The 22,321-nt window shown below is 39.8% G+C and overlaps 1 protein-coding gene across 2 annotated transcripts in view; it reads right to left on the bottom strand.

Annotated features, from left to right (window-relative positions):
- ndst3 (N-deacetylase/N-sulfotransferase (heparan glucosaminyl) 3) overlaps positions 1-22,321 on the bottom strand; it is a 138,397-nt gene that overhangs the window by 7,591 nt on the left and 108,485 nt on the right. For both annotated transcript variants that reach the window (XM_017717433.2, XM_017717435.2), the window contains exons 7-11: positions 15,875-16,057; positions 13,982-14,078; positions 9,924-10,047; positions 6,431-6,605; positions 1,608-1,778 (exon numbers count right to left, since the gene is read on the bottom strand). In XM_017717433.2, the coding sequence (XP_017572922.1) occupies positions 1,608-1,778; positions 6,431-6,605; positions 9,924-10,047; positions 13,982-14,078; positions 15,875-16,057 (750 nt within the window). The remainder of the gene's footprint in view (positions 1-1,607; positions 1,779-6,430; positions 6,606-9,923; positions 10,048-13,981; positions 14,079-15,874; positions 16,058-22,321) is intronic.

Raw genomic sequence — 22,321 nt, forward strand, 5'->3', positions numbered from 1 at the left:
CCAGGACATAAAAACAGGCCTAGTTACCTTTCTAACACATAATTGAACTTAATGAAGTTTACACTGAGAAATGTGCCTGCAGTAATAAAATAACGTCATTAGGCGGAAAGATTTCTAATTAAAGTTTTCGTTGCAGACCATCTCAGGATGAGACAGATTTAGTAGAAATGTACTATAGATGTCATTTCAATTTCAGTTGCATTACGCTAATGTTTGCTGCTCTATTCTATGGTCAAAAATTAAATCGCCATGTTCAACACAGGCTCTTTTCACCAAGCCTGTTTACTTTGATTAATGCATACTTGAGTCATATGCAGTGGCATGGCATGGTGTTGCCAACAGGGAGGGCAGTGCTGTAATTCATCACTCTAACACAGTGGCCTAGTCTCAGTTTCTATTACTCCACAGCACACCTGTGTTTTTTTTTTCCCCATGTGGTCATCTACAACTGAGCTAATGAAATGAGCGTTCCTCGTAACGTAACATTAATTGTTTCCATAAATGCTATGTAACCCCCCTCCACCTCTCTAATGATGCATTCAGTGCAAACTAGATGAGCTATTCTTAGCTTATAAAACTTTGGCCTGTTATGGGGTTAAGCATATCACATCAACCTAGAGAAATCCCCCAAAATAAGACCGGAAGTCTATCAGAATAGGGATAGTTGGCTTTCGGGTGAAATTTCAGGATGATCCTAAAATGCACTCTAACCTTTACAGCTGAACTTTATGTGACCTTCTTTAAACTTTTGAATGCACATGTCCAGCTGTTCAATGTTTCAGTACTTTTTGCACAACTTGCTGTTCTCTATCAAGGCTTAACGCCAAGGTGGTGGTGGTGGTGGTGGTGGAGTTACAGTGTGGGCAGGTGAGTCTAGTCAATACAGAACTGCCCTACACTTTGTGAATGGTACAGTGACCCAGTGGCGCATACTACTTGAATAACATCATTAATCCAGTCATTGTGCCTCTGCATGAACAACACAGGCCTAATTTCATCTTCATGCACGCCAATGCTCCAGCTCATCGAGGTTGCATCATTAGGGAATGGCTGCTGGAGACTGGGGTACCTCAAATGGAGCGGCCTGCACTTTCTCCAGACCTGAATCACATAGAAAACCTATGGGATCAGCTGAGTTGCCGTGTAGAGGCTCGTAACTCTGTTCTCCAGAACTTCAATGACCTGAGGGCTGCCCTTCGAGAAGAGTGGGATGCCATGCCTCAGCAGACAATGAGTCGACTTGTGAACAGCATGAGATGATGAGTTATTGAGACACTGACATGTTTTGTGTAAAAATGTTTACATTTTTATTATGTAGCAGAGATGTTTGCATTGCTTGTATAAATAATAACAATTTTGCTAAAAAGGTTTTCAAATTAATTAACAAAAGTTGTCATGCCAAGTACAATCCTGGTTGAAATTATTCCTCAAGTAATTTTTGTTGTAACTGTTACACTGGTTTTATTTCATGCCGCAAATACGCGCAGATGATGTAACGTACGCACTGTTTGTTTGAACCATGCTAATGTCCCTATAGCTGAATAGCCAAGCCATGTTGGACCCTCGATCAGCCCCTGTCATCTAGGCTGTTTGTAGAGAGTGTGTACCTGGCTGGGTGGGTAGTAAGTGAGCCATCTCTCCAGATGTGTGGCGTAGAGGCCTGGAACAAGGCAGCGGTTCTGCAGTGAGCGCAGCTCAGCAGGAGCATGCTGATTGGCTGAAATCACCTCATAGAAACTGAAGCGCAGTGCCACTTGGTCTTCGTGAGCTCTCTGGTGCTGCCATGGAAATGGAGGAAAGTGTTATAAGCTCAATATAATAGGCGATAAAAATATAACCACAACATGAACAAAACTGAATGACATATTTTGTCATAAAAAATTGTTAACCAGTTATTTCTGTCCAATATTATTTAATAGTCATAAATGTGATAGATTCCAGTGTTTTACTGACTTACATGACTGTCAGTCATATATGCCTTTCAGCAAATAGAATAAACTGCACAAACTCAACAGCCCTTGTGAAAAATAATATTTAAGTCAATATTTATATCCACAATATACTTAATAGTGTATGTGTGTGTATATATATATATATATATATATATATATATATATATATATATATATACATATATACATACACATACATATACATACACACACATATATATATATATATATATACACACACATATATATACACACACACACACACACACACGTATCAATACACCTACATACATACTCTACTTTACTATGTGATAAGGAAATTTATATATATATATATATATATATATATATATATATATATATATATACATATATATATATATATGAAATTTACATAATTTCAGAATACATAAGTTTGGTTATACCTAATTATATGTTTGAGTGTACTTATGTATTATGTCTTACTATTAATGGCAGTATTTCTGTGTATTTAGTGATATTAATAGAATTTCAATGCACTTAACCCCATAAGTTGCACAGAGGTGTATCAGTAAATCCAGTAGCATATTTATACTGTATTCCAAGTGTAATAACACTGCCTACATGCTGCAAACAAATTTACTTAAGTAAATTTTTACGTAAGTAAAATTTTCACGTAAACAAGTTTTACGTAAGTAAAGTTGTTCAAAGATAGCACTCTAAAGAGCATCTATTTATTTTAATATTTTATATACATTTAATGAGTTATAAGTTAGTTTCTCCAAAATTATACAATTAGTATGTATTAAAGTATGTTTGAAGTGTAAACATTAAAAGTATGTACTTTTCAAATGAAATACACTGTTGAAAAGTCCATAAAGTTTATTTTTCTTTCACACGGGAAGCCACTTAACTAAAAAAAAAAAAAAAAACTGTAAACCATCAAGTATGAAATTGTTAACAAAACACCTCAAATTTCAAAGTAGTGTTCAAATTTGATGAAAAAGGACTGTAAATAGAACATTACAATATATTAATTTTTAAGTTATTAACTCCCACTGTTATCAAAACACTTTAAATGTGAAATTAAAAAAACAATAGGTCTAAATACATTTGTGTCTAGCGCATTATATTTAAATGCCAATTTCAACAAAAATTCTTCATAATTAAATAACATGTCACAAAGTCATTCAGCCTGGTTTGAAGTGAAATGCTCCATGAGTAGAACTGTTCACAGTGGCAGTGATGGGAACCAGACATCTGAAGAGTTTAATGCCTCTAAAAGCTCCATCACAGAAAGTTATTATATGACATGATTATGAATATATGGTCTGGTGCCTGAGACACTGTTTTATGATAGTTTTGAGTTAAGACATTAACTTATCCCATATTAAAATATATTACTCACAGTCAGGTGGGTGCAGGGTGTTATAAGGCAAAGTAGCCCCCAAAGAAAACTTAGTCTTTCCAGTATTTTAGGGTTCCCAACATTGGAAGAATTGAGGAGAATAGAATGGAATATCTCGTAAAGGCACATTTCAGGTTGTGGCATATAAGACAGCAAGTGAACAATTGCTTCTTATAATCGTGTTGGATGCAAGAGAAATGGAGTGTCTTTGACATAGACCAAGAAGTTATGGCCAGGTGACTGGGTCAGTGAAATGGTGATGAACCACGAACTGCCGACAGGGTGTTGGGCTCCCAACGCTCACTGATGCATGAGGGCAACAGTGGTTATCCTATCTGGTCAGAACTGACAGAAGTGCTACTGTAGCACAAGTCACATCTATTTTTAATGATGGTTACAGGAGGAATGTGTCACAACACACAGGGCATTGCCCCTTGCTGCACATGGGCCTGCATTTCTGAAGTCCAATCTAGAATGGCTGTGCTAACCCTGTCCACTGCTCAAAGCTCCTACATTAGACAGATGAGCGTCAGAATGGGATCGTGGAGCAACAGAAGAAGGCCGCCTGGTCCAATGAGTCCCAGCCAGGTGCACATGCACCATCTACCTGATGAAGTGATGGCACTGTTGGAAAATAACTAGCAAGTAGAGGGAGCCTGATGTTCTGGGCAGTCTGGGCATCAATGTGGCTGTCATACTGACAAGTGCAACCTACAGTAGTGGCAGTGGTACTCCCTGATGACAGTGGCCTCTTTCAGAAGGATAATACATCATGCTACATTGCACACATTGTTCAAGAACGGTTTGAGGAACATGACGAAGAGTTCAAGGTGTTGCCCTGGCCTTCAAATTCCCCAGATCTCAATCCGATATTTATATTTAACCTCTGCAAATAATATACATTTTTAATGGGGACAAAAGGGTTAAATTCATTAATCATCTGATGGAAAATTTGACAATAAGGAATGTTTTTTCTCTGTGATATCTAGGTAGATAAATCTAAGCCCTCCTATTGGCTAGGACTTCAGGAGCTGAAGAGAAGTCCTAATGAGTAAGATTAACCATCAGCACAATTATGAAGTGACAGAGGAATCAACCAATCACGTTTTGATTTTCAATAGGCAGGATCAATTTCATGAGAAATAAAGTCACTGTAGTCTCTCTGATTGAATATGAGCAGCAGCTTAAATAGGGGGTCATGAGAAATAGAAGGGGCAGCAGCTCTATACCAGAGCCCACTACTTAAAGTCACTGTGAAACTGCCACAAGGTAAAATATATGCTACTATATTTGTCACAAGCTTCAAGTAAAACATAGAATATCTTTCAGATGCTTTATCTAGAACAGCCAGAATCACTGTTAGCTTAGGGCTAACAAACTGTGAGAATCCCGGAAATTAGCTACCAGAAATTAGCATTATCACAAAGTTTTTTTTTTTCTCATGTTTTGACTGAATGCCTGGCTCTAAAAGCTACTGAGTCTCTATAGTACAGAGGCCCTGCCAGGGCAGAATACCCTGAATAGCTTTTACCACACATATTAACAGGGGAAATGGGATCGAAAGCTTTCTCTCTTTTCTATGTTGTCTTAGTTGGTAATAATCACACGCTGGGACCTCCTGAGGCTTGCTGCTGATGAGATTCTCGCTTTCTTTCTCTCTCTCTCTCTCTCTCTCTCTCTCTCTCTCTCTCTCTCTCTCTCTCTCTCTCTCTCTCTTTCTCTCGCTCTCTTTCATTCATTCAATTTCTCCCTTCTTCTCTTAAATTTACTCTCTCCCTCTGTCTCTCTCCTGCTGAAGTCTGGAAGCTAAAATAACAAACATGGGCGTATGGATATGCACATGCTGCCTACTAGGAGGCCAAACACATCAGAAGCTATGAGAAACTTCTCATGGCTGTTGATTTGCACTAAAAATCCACCAACTCCACGACTGTGTCTTCAAAATCTTCAAAAATGAAGCATTGAGCACACAGGCTCACCTGACCTCGCAGAACGAGCTCAATAAGTAGGTTTAAAAGACGATGTGCACGGTGATGTTAATCTAACGTGGCATTGACTTTCCCTTCCTGCAGTATTGATCCCCTCTTTAACCAGCTTCTCTTTAACGTACAGCAGTGCTGGCCTGCAAATTGCCTGTCTGCAGCTTCCCTTCATTCAGTGGCCAATTTATTGGAAATACCCCCTTGATGACATACAATTTTTTAATGACTGTAGCTCATTTGTTGATGCCCCTGTGAGTGGTGAATGGAGCAGAGGGCAAATGTTAAACTGTGCATCAATAGATGAGCTACAGAAAATGTAGCTGTAAGAAAACCCAAAGAAAAGAAAACCCAAAATTTTACAGGAGAAGGAAAAAACCTACTTTACTTTTAATGTAAGTCAATGGAACCAGACTCCCCCCGCCCCACCACAAGTAATTTTGGGCTGCCATTTGTTTTGGTTCATTCATTGTCAAAGAGTGGAAGTACAAGGTAGGTGTTTCTAATAAAGTGGCCAATGAGTGGAAGTACAAAGTAGGTGTTTCTAATAAAGTGGCCAGTGAGTGGAAGTACAAGGTAGGTGTTTACGAATGCAGGATTCTGTATTGATTAATGTCAACAGTAAAATAATGTTCTCTCAATACATGACCTGGCATGCCCTGCACAAATGTCATACAGCCAGTCCAAATCTCTCAAAAGTGTTAAAAAAAATCCAATACATCACTGATGTAGAGGCTAAGAAAAATAGATGTGATATTCAGCTTCTTAGCAGTAAAGTTTCCTTTACTGATTCCTGGCTTCCTTCATGATTAGTCATCTTGACAGGTCAAAAAAAAGCTCATAAGCATGATTTTGTCCCAAAAGGGCTTCTAGTTTTTCAAAGGTTCCTCCCATCTTCAATACATCACCAGAAGGTTTTAAACCAGAAAATCTCACGTTTTTAATTCTACTGTGGCACCACTGTAGGTATTTTTATAACAGATGTAGTGATAGGTAAATATTTCATTTTAAGAGACTGGTTGAAATGGGTTACCAGCTGGCTGTTGATGGTTTTGGTGAACAGAGTGATAAACTAGAATGGATTTTTCTTCTGTGATAGGTTGGAGATGTACCTGGTACCAGCTGTAGGCTCTGTCGGAAGGGTTGATAAGCAGAGTGAGAATCTTGGCTTTGGGCAGCAGCGCGGCGGCTCTTTTGGGCGTGTCCTCTGAGGGAAAGTAGTTGGCGCTTTTCTCAAACAGGAAGTCTGTGCTGACGTTGGATGGCACGGGGAAAAACTCCATGTACCTTAAAGAGGACACATGCAAACACAGTGTAGAGCAGTGGTCCACAAGCAGTCTGGTGCCCATAAACATTTGCTCACCATCACTGTGGAATCTGGTTAAAAAGTAATTCGCTATTATTATTATAGAAATGAACAAATATTCAGTTTTACATAAATAAAACAAATAACTGTTAAACGACAAACACACTGAATTTGCGCACTTGTATCCATGACGGCACAAGAGTACAACTCCAGATAGGGCTGTCACGATTATGAAATTGTAGCTGATAAAGTTTTGTTGTCTCTTGTTCATTGTATGAATCTACTGCTTACTATCCATCTTACTTGCTAGCTGTTAAAGTAGCAGCTAACACTGGTAGTAGTGTCGAATTGATACACTACACAGTTTGACACACAAATGTTCAGTTACACAGAATTGTGTGTAGTCAAGCTAAGCTTTTTCTTAACAGCGAAAATATAAACAAAAAAAATACTCTGGTGGTATATATGCTAAAAACATGAGAATTAGCTAACGAATAAACATTACTTGCACTGTCCTCTAAACATGTCAGAAGGAAAAAAATCTGAGTAAGTCTCATAATGAGTCTCAAAGAATGCTTTTGCTGCTTTCTTTTATTTACATTTACATTTTATTTGCCTAGTAGTAAGCCACTGATATGAAGTGATATAGTAGATTTTAAACCATCTTAAATGTAGTTTACAGCAATAACACAACTAGGATATTTAGCCACATGACACAGTGCTAAGGTATCTGACACTTTATATAAATGTCATGTTGCTTCTGTTACATTAAGCTACTGTCATATCTGTTACATTACAGATCACTTATTCAGTAATGCCTAAAACACAGTGCTGTGTTTGTGCCAGCTATTTTAGGTTTGTCAGAATTTGCCATCCCTAAATGGAACCCAAAACCTAACTGCTTTAATTGGTAATGTGCCTCTTGGCCTAGAGTGTCCTTGAGAGCCTAGAAGCTAAAGCTTTAGCAAAGAAAACCAAGTTTGTCTTGGTAGTTAAGCCCGTGGATAGGGCTGCCCACCGCTCCGGGCAAGTGTGCTCACTGCCCCCTAGTGTGTGTGTGTGTGTTCACTAGTGTGTATGTGGTGTTTCACTTCACGGATGGGTTAAATGCGGAGGTGGAATTTCCCTGGTTGTGGGATCAAAAAGTATCACTTAACTTAACTTAGTTATAGTAGCCCTAACTGATGAAAATAAAGCATAGGCTTATAAACATTAGCAGTGAAGGGTAATAAAATTTTATGTTGAACTATTCTGTCTGCAAACCCTCATGCCAGATCACTACAAACATTCAAAATGGGATGCTATATAAAATTAGCAGATTACAAGCCATTAAATACATAAACTAAAGGGCTCATTTCATGGAAAACTGAACTTTGCTCACTTTTGTAAAGGAGTTTGATGTTGTACGTAAAGAAAAAGTACCATTCATCTCCCCCCAGTCTATAAAGTCTATATATAGAAAACAGTAACAGTAACTTTAATTTTTAGAGATAAAAAGAAATTGGAAAATGCTTATGTAAAAACGAATTCAGACTGTTTTTGATATATAAAACCACAAAAATGAGTGGACCTCAATAGAAAAAATAGATATAGTAAGACATGGGCCCTTTATTGGTTTTAGTCTAAGCAATTAAGTATGATTTCTGTTGGTCTGACATAGTTATGAGTTTCTGACTGAGATGTGGGCAAACAATAAATGCACTGCTCAAAAAAATGAAAGGAACACTTAAACAACACAATATAACTCCAAGTAAATCAAACCTCTGTGAAATCAAACTGTCCACTTAGGAAGCAACACTGGCTGACAATCAATTTCACAGCTGTTGTGCAAATGGAATAGACAACAGGTGGAAATTATTGGCAATTAGCAAGACACACTCAATAAAGGAGTGGTTCTGCAGGTGGGGACCACAGACCACTTCTCAGTACCTTTCTGCTTTCTGGCTGATGTTTTGGTCACTTTTGAATGTTGGTGGTGCTTTCACACTCGTGGTAGCATGAGACGGACTCTACAACCCACACAAGTGGCTCAGGTAGTGCAGCTCATCCAGGATGGCACATCAATGCGAGCTGTGGGAAGAAGGTTTGCTGTGTCTGTCAGCGTAGTGTCCAGAGGCTGGAGGCGCTATCAGGAGACAGGCCAGTACACCAGGAGATGTGGAGGAGGCCGTAGGAGGGCAACAACCCAGCAGCAGGACCGCTACCTCCGCCTTTGTGCAAGGAGGAACAGGAGGAGCACTGCCAGAGCCCTGCAAAATGACCTCCAGCAGGCCACAAATGTGCATGTGTCTGCACAAACGGTTAGAAACCGACTCCATGAGGATGGTATGAGGGCCTGACGTCCACAGATGGGGGTTGTGCTCACAGCCCAACACCGTGCAGGACGCTTGGCATTTGCCAGAGAACACCAGGATTGGCAAATTCGCAGCTGGCGCCCTGTGCTCTTCACAGATGAAAGCACACTGAGCACATGTGACAGACGTGAGACATCTGGAGACGCCGTGGAGAGCAATCTGCTGCCTGCAACATCGTTCAGCATGACCGGTTTGGCAGTAGGTCAGTAATGGTGTGGGGTGGCATTTCTTTGGAGGGCTGAACAGCCCTCCATGTGCTCGCCAGAGGTAGCCTGACTGCCATTAGGTACCGAGATGAGATCCTCAGACCCCTTGTGAGACCATATGCTGGTGCGGTTGGCCCTGGGTTCCTCCTAATGCAGGACAATGCTAGACCTCATGTGGCTGGACTGTGTCAGCAGTTCCTGCAAGATGAAGGCATTGAAGCTATGGACTGGCCTGCCCGTTCCCCAGACCTGAATCCGATTGAGCACATCTGGGACATCATGTCTCGCTCCATCCACCAACACCACGTTGCACCACAGACTGTCCAGGAGTTGGCGGATGCTTTAGTCCAGGTCTGGGAGGAGATCCCTCAGGAGACCATCCGCCACCTCATCAGGAGCATGCCCAGGCGTTGTAGGGAGGTCATACAGGCATGTGGAGGCCACACACAATACTGAGCCTCATTTTGACTTGTTTTAAGGACATCACATCAAAGTTGGATCAGCCTGTAGTGTGTTTGTCCACTTTAATTTTGTGTGTGACTCCAAATCCAGGCCTCCATTAGTTAATAAATTAGATTTCCATTGATGATTTTTGTGTGATTTTGTTGTCAGCACATTCAACTTTGTACAGAACAAACTATTCAATGAGAATATTTCATTCATTCAGATCTATGATGTGTTATTTGAGTGTTCCCTTAATTTTTTTGAGCAGTGTATATAAATTACACAGGGTCTTTACCAGTCGATGCCTTTGTGGTAGTTGTTGGTGTTGAAGAACTGCACCTCCTCAAACGTTTTGGAGCTGGGAAAGCTGCTGGAGATGGAGGGATGCATGAGGAGGAAGAGGTAGAGCGCTGTGGTGCCTGAAAGAGAGGGAGCGAGGAAAAGAGACAAAGACAGGAGAGAAAGACTGATGAGGCCTCGTGTGGATAATGATAATGTAATGCATACAGTTCCTGCAGTTTAAGTGTAGCACATGGAGCAGGCTGATAGGAGCAGGTGAGGTGATGTGCTGTGATCAATACTCTATTTACAGCATGGATTTTTCAGCTGTGTTTGTGAGGGAGTGGGATGTGTGTGTACAGCATGTACACCACAGATCAAAAGTTCGCGAACAACTTTACTTCCTAAAAATAATATGGACTCACATGTCCTAATATGTACTATGTGTCTGCAGCAATAATGTACAACTAACTGATTCTTAATTAGTGCCCAACAGATTTCTACCACCAATACTGGAGCCACCTTAAGGAGCTAAAAAAAAAAATCAACATAACAGCTGGCCAGTGTAGCTTCATACTGGACACCAGTAGTTTTAGTTAAACAGAACATTACTGACAGATATACAGAAGGAAACTCTCAGGGCCTTCTAGACCTTTAGAAAAGACATGTCTATAAATTTTATTCCACAGAATCATGCCTGTATTTAAACTCTGAATGTATTACAGTACTACTCGTTTCATTGTTAAGTTCTAGATGGAAAAGAATGGGTTAAATTCTTGACACATCAAGTGTAAAATGGCCAATCAGGATTTTTCTTTCTCCATGGTATCAACATCAATACAGCCATGTGAGCTCTCCCATTGGTTAGGACTTCAGGAGCTGAAGAGAAGGCCTATTTTAACATTTAACATTTTTTAACTATCAGCCTGATTTGTGACAGAGATCAACCAATCAGGTTTTGGGTGGGACCTGTTTTGTGAGAAAACACTTTAGGCCTTAAAAGACTAAATAAAAATCTATGGATTTTCTGTTAGTTTGTGCTCTGTACATCAAATAATGGCAACAGCAGTGTTAAGAAATTTTGTGATTAATGAAGGAGAACAGATTAAATGGAAAAATAGAATAGTATTCTGATTCTGAAAAATCCAATTATTGTTTGGGCCTTAAACGATTAATGCATCTAAAAGCCAACTCGCATTCAATTATAACATAAAGTGGTTATGTATACATTGGTTTTTTTTAAATACATGCAGGGTGTTATAAGGCAAAATAGTCCCCAAAGGACTTGCATTTTTTTTTTGCATTTCTCACTATTTTACTACTATCATTACTACTACAATATCATCTCAGAAGACGTGTAGGTTCTCTGGTCATTTCAGATGGTAATTGGCTATATTTGTGTTGTCATCATTGCAACCTCTGGTTCCTATTACCACCACCTCCTGTATAGAAGTTTCTCTACACTGAGACATTTCACATTAAACCGCTCTGGATTACTTTGTTGACATCTCAACCGCTGAATTATGGAGAAACGCTGAAGAAAATACATTGGAAATCCTTTTAACTGTAAAATCTTTTTAAACTGCTTACACTGATGCTTGCTTCCATTGATCTGTGGTGTTTGGCTTCTTGTGAAAGTTGGCATGGATGTGTGTGTGTGTGGGTGAGAGAGAGAGAGAGAGAGAGATGTGAATGTGTGTATGAGTGTTTGGTAAGTTTGTGCTGAAAGAAAGCAGAAAGTGTCTAACAAGACAGAGTCCTGACAGCAATCAAACTGCTTTAGCTAGACAACACAGCCAACACACACTCTCTCCCTCTCTCTGCTTCTCATGCTCTCTTTTCTTTTCCTACTCCTTCCTTCTCTCTTTCTTCCTCTAGGCTATGTATCTGTATTGTTCTTCTTCAGTGCGCCTAATGCCTCTGGTTGCACTTTCATCAGTGCCAGCTATACAAGGTGAGATGTGATGGGGGATCAAGGGGAACAACTGAGTGCACGAAAACACACACACACACACACACACACACACACACACACACACACACACACACACACACACACACACACACACACACACACACACACACAGGCCTTGAGTTCTTGCAGGAGAAAATGTTTTACAAATTTCATCCATCTAAAGACGGTAAGGAACATGCACACATACACACACAAGGGCTCGACCAATATGAAAATACTGTCAGTGATACAGATTTTAGAGCTGAAAATCACCAGTAGGTGCCAATATAGTTTTATGCTATCCAAAATTTTAAAAACAGCAGTAGTTTTAAGTTTAAAAGTGCTTAAATGGTCAAATATGAAAAAAAAAAACTCAAACAGTTTTAGAATTCCTGGATAATTCAATCATTAAGACGTAAACAAAATCTTTCAGATTGGTTTGATGTGGAATCCGCCAATCTACAGAAACGTACTGACCCAGAACTGTTTACAGTGTGGTGATAAGAACCAGACGCCTGAAGAGTTTAATACCTCTCTCTAAAAGCCACCCTTCAAAAGGTTATTACATGAAATGATTACAAATACATTACCTTATATAGTTTTGAGGGTTTTACCTAAGACTATATTCACTATATGGCCAAAAGTCCTTCTACAGCCCTCTTAGTTATTGAGTTTAGGTGTTTCAGCCACACCCATTGATAACAGGTGTGTAAAATCAGGCAACAGCATTCTTCATAGAAACTAAACTCACAGAGCAAGACTACTGAGTGTTGAGGTGTGTAATTGTCTATTGTCACGCATTCAGCGGTATCTGACATGGAAACGGACTTCGTCTCCCAGAATGCTTGGGGAGATCATGTGACTGGTCAGGCACACTCGGACTCCATCACCCAGGATTCAGTGACTGATCACGTGGTTTCACTACGCACCTATCAGCGATCACAATCGCCTGATTATTGACAGTCTTCACCTGTGCACTTCTAATCATATGTAGAGTACTTAAGCCCGGGCTTTTGTTTGAACCATTGCGAGGTATTGTATTCATGTGATTGCTGAGTGTTTCCCTTCTGTTTTGTGTTCTGAACTTTGGCTATGTTTCTACCATTTACGATTCCTGTCTTTCCCTTGTGTACTTTTGCTTTTTTGGGATTACTACCCTGTGTTTTGACTTTTTGGCCTGGACTCTGACTTCGCCTTCTGTTTTGCCCCTTTTTGGATTCTGCTACCATTAAACCTTATTAATGCTTATTAAACCTTTTGATCTTCTGCAAGCATCTGGTACTGTCTGTTCATTACAACTATTTTTTGTTGCATCACTCACTACACTCACAAGATGGCCTCTGGAAGCAACACAGGCACAAGAACTATGTGTCAGGAGCTTCATGAAATGTGTTTCTATGGCTGACCAGTTGCACACAAGCATAAGATTACTATGTGCAATGCCAAGTGTCGGCTGTCGTAGTGTAAACATGCAGTTACTGGGGCAGTGGAAACGTTTTCTTTGGAGTGATGAATTATGCTCAAACATTTTAGTTCTCCCTAATCCCTTATCTACTTCTACATCTCAGTTAGGTAAACAATGTACTCAATTTATTCAATGTCCCTACTAGCTGTGACATTCCATTGCCATCAGGCATGTTCCCCTCTTGGGCTTCTAGATATGGACTGTAGGGGTGAATTATTAGACAGTTGCACCATGTTTTCTGGCTTTTTTCAATATTAAAATAACATATTTTCTACACTGTATTAAATGTTTATGGACACAGAAAACAGTAAGCCATCACCCCGACAGGATATTGCAGTTTGAGCAACAGCAATGCCACAGCCATCCATAAGTCAACATCCAAGAGGAGAAAATATCTGATGGAATTCTGTAAAGGAGTCCCATGTGGGAAAACTGAGTAAAAAACAATTGATATATTGTTTACCTAACTGAGATGGAGAACTACAGTGAGGTAGATGAACTCTTTTCTAAACTAAGAAGTTTATGTTGAACTCTAAGGTCCCCAAGTTGAGTTAACTCCAGAAAATCTGTGTAGTCACTTTATTATAATATATTTTAAGCTGAGCAGACTTGAATTTAAAACTGTGCAGTCATTTCATTAAAATGGCGTAATTACCAGTTTTCTGAGGTCCAACCACCATAAACTTTGGGAGTCTGTCGCACGTCTTCTCTTTAGACCAGATGTCCTTGTGTCGCTTGTCATCACATGGGTTCTGTACAAATACATAAAAATCATCATTTCAGTCAGCATGGCAAAGTAAGAAATGGATGATCAGTCACCATCTACTGTTTCTACATCACTGATATCAATACATACAAACATACAAAAAATAGAAAAACATCAAGTGCATAACGGGTGAATAAAACCTCGATACGCTCAATTTAGTCCAGCTTGTTTAATTACTGAGTTAAAAAAAACGTAACCACATTTAAGTCTTTCTGCTTAAGATGGGAAAGAACAGAAATGATTAAAAAAAAAACAAATTGGCGCTATTGTAACAAAACCTTGTATTTTTGAAATGGAAACATTTGAGCAGAAGGAAATATCTATGTGTTTATTCAGAGTATTTGTGGATCATTTCCTTTAGTCAACAAATCATGAAACGTTCACACAGTATAAAGCAAATCATGATTTAAACTGAAGTTTGAACATTACATCAGCTTCAGTAACACAGCAACAAAATAACAGCAAGTAAACCTAAGACTATTCGATAACATTGTACTTGAACACTGCTATAAAACATTGACACAACCATCTCATTAAAGATGTACATGGACATACACCTTTATTTCTTGCTTCATCATACACACATATACACTATATACAGCCAAAAGTGGACACCCCTCCTAATTGTTAAGTTTAGGTGTTTTGCTAACAGGCACATATCAAGTACTCAGCCATATAGACTCCTTAGACAAACACTGGCAGTAGAATGGGTCATACTGAAGAGCTCAATGACTTAAAAAGTGGCACTGTCACAGGAAGCCACCTTTGCCAAAAGTCAGTTTGTGAATTTATTTGCCCTGCTAGGTCTGCCCTAGTCAACTGTAAGTGCTTATTGTGAAAAGGAAGCGTCTTTGAGTAACAACAGCTCAGCCACAAAGTGGTAGACCTAGTGCTGGGCGATTCTCATGATTAATTCAGTTCATTCGAATTAACGTTTTCACACAATGTTAGAAATGTGACAATCTAGTTTGTACATGATTACTTTGCTTGTACTTTAATTAAGATACCAACAAAAATTATTCAAATTTGCAAGATGTGCGAAAAACGCATCTTAAAAAAAAAACTTTGAAAAGTCAGATGTTGAATAAATTCATATAAAGTGTAAGTTTAAATGTCATGAAGATTAGCGAGTTTTCAGTGTGGCTCTGTGTACTTATTGCTATACAAAATTTTCGAGGATTTTGTGAAGCCGAAAGCACCTTCGCGAGCTCATAAGCTCATATATGTTCTGCAGTTTCGTGTTGCCTGTCGTGACGCTATAACAGTTTATGATAAGTTTTATGACTGTTGGAAAACGATTCTTTCACTGTTCTAACTATGGCGATGTTTGCGAAGCTGGTGAATAGAAAGCCAACTTCAGCCTCATCCACATCAATGTGTACCTAAATATAAGATAACCTCTATGTGTTGGTGCTCAGTGCTAGTTAGCATTACCGAATAACAGACTTAGCATCTTACATTTAGGAGGTATTCATTGTTTATTTAACAAACGCGCATTTCTCTGTGAAATATTAGTGCATCTGCTGAAGCTCCTCAAAGTTGTCCATTTTTGTTTAATATTTTACCGACCAATCAGAGGCTCTGATGCGTAGTGTCTTATAGCTGTAAAGGGGGGCATCTCCACATTAATGCCCATACATCCTCTGTCCACGAAGCTCATGTAGGTGGTCAGGAGTCCAAACAAACACATGTAATGGTCAGGTGTCCACATACTTTTGGCCACATCGGGTACATCTCTCTCGTTCTTTTTCTCTCTCTTTCCATTAAAACACACACACTGACCTGCCAGAGTGGGTTCCTCTGCTCGGGAAAGAGTGTGAAGTAATAATGGGCGAGCTGTAGAGGGGGGAGCGTGTGCAGTCTCAGGTTGGTCCAGCATTTCAAGAAGTTGGCCAGGTTGACGAACGTGTACAGACCCAAACGGTCATTTCCATAGTTAGACAGATGAGTCATGAAGATACTGATCTACAGGACAGAACATAAAGAGACATTTGAATATATGTTTCATAGACAATCAGACAGACAGCAGCCTTTAAAATATACCTCAACACATTACGTATATATATCACTTAAATCAACTCAAAGGGAAATTCCACCAGCTTTTCAAGATGTCTTGATAATTTAGTGGTTGAGACGTAAACAAAGCCATTCATAGTGGTTTGATGTGAAATGCATCACTGTATTAGAAATAACAACCACTAGAATTCACAACCATTTGTCACTGTGTTTACCCTCTGTGAAATTAGCCCTCTGCATTTAACCCATCCATGCAGTGAAACACCCGCATACATGCACGCTAGCGAACACACACACTAGGGGGCAGTGAGCAAACTTGGGCAGCAGTGAGCAGTGGGCAGCCCTATCCACGGCGCCCAGGGAGCAATTGGGGGTTAGGTGCCTTGGCTGACAGTTCGATATATCGAACCAGCAACCGTCGGGTCACAGGGCTGGTTCCCTAACCTCCAGCCCACGACTGTAGAGAAACTTACTACCACAGATTTCTTTACAGGGGTGGTGAAAGGAACCAGTAGTCACAATGTGTACAACACAAATACAGCCACTTTATTTACCATCCAAAACCAATGAACCCACATGTGTCTTCTGAATTACTTTGTTTACATCTCAACCACTGAAGCATATAGAAATTTGGAAAAAATGGAAGACCCATCCTTCAGTAACTACTGTAAACAATTTAGAAACTATTATGAAATTCTTTGTTATAAAACAAGTAACAAATTCTCAATTCCAAAACTGCTTTATGCAGGAACATAAAACATTGTGGATATAAAACGTGATTAAAATGAAACAACTGCACAAAAACCCAGTTACTAGATTGTATGAAAGTGTCAATGCACATATGGGTCCTTTAGAGTTCAGGGGTTTATGTTTACAATGTGTTTGTGAGTGTGAGCAGGAGGAAATAACCAGCAAAAGCAAGCAAGCAACTATGCAATCGCATAGCAATGTTCTGGTTTGGCCTGTAGATGGCAGTAATATAGTGACTGTATTGTCACTATAGGCTTTATACTACAAAAATGTGAGTCTGAATAAAGTGGAGGTGTCAGTTATAGATAGTTGGGATTATGTTCCATGGTTGTATGAGCCAAATGAGTGGTCACCAAACCTCCTGGAGATCTACATGTTTAGTTCCAACTTGCGTCTAACATGCTGCCCCCCTTTACCTACCACTAATTCATCCTATCCAGCCAATCAAGCACTTCTTTAAATGAAAGAAGTTCATTATTTGGTGCCGGTGTGGAACCGGTGGACTTAATAGGAAAGTATGGGGTGACACTTTATTTTTCAGAAGTCCTCAACAGACTGTCAGTGACATGTCAAAAACATATGAGGGTTAGGATTAGGCTTTGGGTTGAGGTTAAGGTTAGGGTTAGGATTAGGGATTATTATTACATATTAACAAAACATCTACTTAATATAAATAATGTATCAACGGAACATCAATAAGATATTTACTTCGATGTATTCAGATCCTTCACTACTGCTACTTCACTGCCATGTCACTGATACGTTGTTGAAGAGTTTATTAATAATCTACAAAGGGCCACTCCAAATAAAGTATAGTAATGTGCAAAAGTCAGAGACCACCAGTTCTTTAATTTTCACTCAAAATGGCATTCAAGTTATTCATATTTGAGGCAAAAAAACATACATAACAGAAAACTGGACAGAAGCATCAGCAACTGAATATCTTAGAACTTTTCACCACCACCTCCCTCTTTTCCAGGGGCTTGTAGCTTTTCAAGTAAATCTGTAGGGACATTTTTCCACACCTTAAGTTCAGTCTTAGAAGTGGGTTGCATTTTCTGCCTCACATGATCCAAGTAATCAAACACATTGAGTGATGTGGAAGTCTGGGCTCTGGAGTGGACAGATAGCAAGAGTGGAACTTGATTTTCTCCTCTCTCTCATCGAAGCTTTATCTGATTAGGACAGTTTTGGTGGTCTACCAGGTCTTGCACATTGATTAGGAGTCTATATCTTCTGGACTTTACACTCTGGACTTTACACAAGTGCTTTACACTTATTTTCCATTACGTTTGCTCCAAGTGGATTATTGTATATCTAATCTCTGCAGAAATATTGCCTGAAAACAGAACATCTCAATGACTGGACATGAAATAAACAAAGAGTGGTCTCTGACATTTGCACAGTACCACAGTCCTTCAGGACTGGGGATGGAAACCGATTCAACTCACATTTTTCTGCTAGTTTACCACATTTGTTTGCTAACCCTTCCTTACCCGGGGAACCACGAGTTGTGATGAGGAACGTTCCAACACCAGGCCTGATGGTCAGTAAATGGCGCCAGAATGCAGCTTGCTATCTGAATAAAGGTATTAGCAAGTCGAAGCTAGCAGCAGGACTCATGCTGGTTTGAATAACACCCCGCGGACCCTGTTAAACACCCTGGTGACTGGCCTTTGTATTTGTACACAATCATTTCCCCTGAAACATACACATCACTTAGTGCCCACTGAAATTTGAGCCGCTGCTGGTGGTTTATTTCAGAATGCTGTGATTGTGTTTTGGGGGGTGGGGGAATGGGGGGAGTCTCCTAGCAACCCACATATGTTCCATAAGGGTGTTTTCATGCGTTCAATCCATATAGGTCCAGTAAGCGTTCGTTAATTTACTCAGACTGTCTTATTGCCAACTTCTGTCCAGCACTTTCTCCCTCAAGGGAACGTTCAATCACCACCCTCGCCTTGGCACAGCGTGAGATGACGTAAAACCAAAAGGATGTGTTCACTCGGTGCCCGACTGCACTATAATTTCGTCGCGGCCTGCAGGGAGACATTCACAAGGCTTTTATGATCGCGATCGATACAATTAGCAAGGGGCTGTTATCTTAGCGTCTGTGCTGACATTAACAGAGTCAGGTCAATAATGGTAGAGATGCTAAACTTTGCTCTCGAGATGAATTAGAGGAGAGGAGAGAGGAAAAGCTTTACCACAGTGGCTTCTCAATAGCAAGAATGCGAAGAAATTAAGAAACTACTTGCCAAATTGCCTTGCAAGAATGAACTTGTTAAGTCCCTGAGATAGAGGATGCAAGAGTTTGACTTGTCTGAACGGTTGTTAAGCTAACTGTAATGAAATGATGTTGCACGCAAATATCATAAGAAGAGGACAGCTTGCAAGGCTCATCACGGCAGCTGTATTAGCTGTATCGCCTTATTGGTAAACATGCACACGGCAACGCCTCATTGTAGGGAAATACAAATGCATAGTACCTAGACATGAGCCGGTATTCAGTACTCAGTCATTTAGTTCACACACAATATATCATCGTGGACACTTTGAAATACCATCACATTTCAGAAAATGGAATTATTTTATTATTTTATTTTAGCCAATATCCTACCTATTACAATTTGTCTGGATGGGATCAGGGCATCACTCACTTCTTTACACAACAGTGTGCCATACAGTGTCTGAAACTAGCTATATTTAGGGTAAGGATTGCTTTAACTCTTGTACTGTCATTGCACTCAGGTCAGAAGACCACATTAACAGAATCTACGAAGGCATGGGTTGAGAAACACCTAAGCCCTCCACGCAAAGAGACGAGAGGAGGAGTTTTACTGGGTCTCCATGCTTGACTGGTTTAGTAGGTTGTGAATGTGGAGAGGGGGAATGGGAATAAGTGGCCTAGTTTAATACAGACACACCAGTCAATGCAGGGAGCCATTTCCCCTGTGATAACACTTTCCCAACAAAACCCACTGGCAAATACAGCACTTGCTCAGTCACAACCCAACACAAAAATGCTCAGTTTTCAGCAACTTTAACTTGTTTAAACAACAAACGTTTTATGGCACAGCCCATACAAATGTTGCCTTTGTGATAAAATATTAAACTGAAAGCTGTTTAGACACATTTTTCTTCTCAAACCCTGAAAAAGTGAAGGAACAACTGACAAAAGACAAGCGATCTAGTTTGGGAAGAATGCCAAAGCCCACATTCCCTTTTTGTGACTCGAACAACCCTCAAATTTTTCAGGAGTTTAAACCACAAATTGTACCTTCAAGAAAAAGTTCTGACAAGAAAACTGTGAAATCCTTATTTACATGTATGTAAATTATGTTATATTTTTTTACAGCACTGTGTAGACGTCGGAGATCACACTTCATGTCTTTAATTTCCCGTCAAAACATCCATTAAGTGCAAGTTACCTATTTGTCAGTGTCAAAAAAACAGAAAACATATATTTAACAGAAAATTACACAAAAATGCAATAACTATATTTTTTCAGCATTTGGTGTGTCCACAAAACACTGTGTCCACTCACTGTCCTCTTTATTAGACACTCCTCCTTGTTGGTCCACCTTGTAGATGTAAAGTCAGAGACAGTAGCTCATCTGCTGCTGCACAGTTTGTGTTGGTCATCCTCTAGACCTTCATCGGTGGTTGGTGGACTATTCTCAGTATGGCATTTAAAAACTCTAGCAGCACTGCTGTGTCTGATCCACTCAGACCAGCACAACACACACTAACGCACCACCTCCACGTCAGTGTCACTGCAGTGCTGAGAATGATTCCCCACCCAAATAGTACGTGCTCTGTGGTGGTCCCGTGGGGGTCCTGACCACTGAAGAACAAGGTAAACGGGGTCTAACAAAGTATCAGAGAAACAGATGGACTACAGTCTGTAACTGTAGAACTACAAAGTGCAGCTATACAGTAAGTGGAGCTGAGAAAATGGACAATGAGCGTAGAAATGAGGAGGTGGTCATCAATATTCATGCTTTCTTGTTATAAATGTAGAGTTTGTGTCAAAAAGTCTAGATCACTTATTTTACATATCAAATATGTGCAACAGCAGCACCGCAAAGTCGTGTTATCAATGACATGACAGAAATAGGCACTTTTGATCTAATCTTTATTTGTAGTAGTTTGCAGATTTTTTTAATAGATTTTATCACACAAAGCAGAAACTGAACCATTTGCTCACAGGCCATTAAGTGTGTATGCGTATGATGAAGGTATGGAGTATATATGGCCGCTGAATCACAGATTTTACATCAAACGTTGACTAATAGCCGTTATTTACGCACTGATGGCTTTAGTCCTGAGTGATTGGTGTGAAACTGCAAGTTTGAGTTCTCTACTTGCTTTCTGCAGGTTGGCACAGTGATGGTGTTGAGACTTGATTGACAGAAGGGTCGCTAGGCGACCGTGAGTGGGGCGGATAATGAAACCAGTTTAGCGAATTCACACTCTCGCTTTACACCTACAGGCCATAGAAACATGCACACAAATGCTACACACACACACACACACACACACACACACACACACACACACACACACACACACACACACACACACACACACACACACACAACTGCGAGCTCAAACACAGATACAGTTGCCTCTGGGGAAGGAAAGAGCTGGAAATGCTTCTTCTTCTCCAACAAATACACCCAAGTTTGTATCCCTGACTTTCCACTGATGTCTGTATGACTGCAGCTAAATGCTGCTGTAGCTACACCCAAGGCTGGTTCTCGCTGTAAGCGGTATAAGAACATGAGCCCTAAAGGGTGCAGCAAGTGTGTCGTTGTTATTTATATTTATTTATTTATTTTTACTGTGTTGTAATCTATTATATTTTTCTGTTAGTTATAATTAATGAAATATGTTATACTTTAATCTTCACATAAAAGAATATATTTGGGATGGATGGAAGCCCCCAAGAAAGATGTGGCTTCCGTGTCCAGACACAACCCTGGCTACACCTAAATCAACCTTTTAGTTGATTTAGAAAAAAATCTCTTAGCTTTTTTCTAATAAAAGCTGCATGATTCTGTAAACCAAAAAAATATTATGGGAAATAGGCAAATGTCCCCACGCTGTCACACATTTAATGTTTTCCATCAATCTGGGGACTTCTGGTTCCCACAAAGAACAATTAACAAATATTTGCACACACAAGTTTGCATTGCTTTAAGGTGTCTTTCCATTGACTTCTGTATGTAACTGATGCTGTAGCTACATCTAATGCAATCCCTCTGGTCTTTTTCCTCAAAAAAGCTGCAAGTTTTTGTTAATTAAATTTAGCATTTTGCTAATGGCGACCAGCCAACTAGCTCCACACATTTTTATGTTTTCCTTCAACCTGGGAACATTTGGTTCCTACAAAAACCTAAATAAACGAGCTGCACACACAAGTCCATTCCTGTCTTTATGGGGTCTTTCCATTGTCTT

The sequence above is a fragment of the Pygocentrus nattereri genome, chromosome 22, assembly GCF_015220715.1.
Source record: "Pygocentrus nattereri isolate fPygNat1 chromosome 22, fPygNat1.pri, whole genome shotgun sequence".
Lineage (NCBI taxonomy): Eukaryota > Metazoa > Chordata > Actinopteri > Characiformes > Serrasalmidae > Pygocentrus > Pygocentrus nattereri.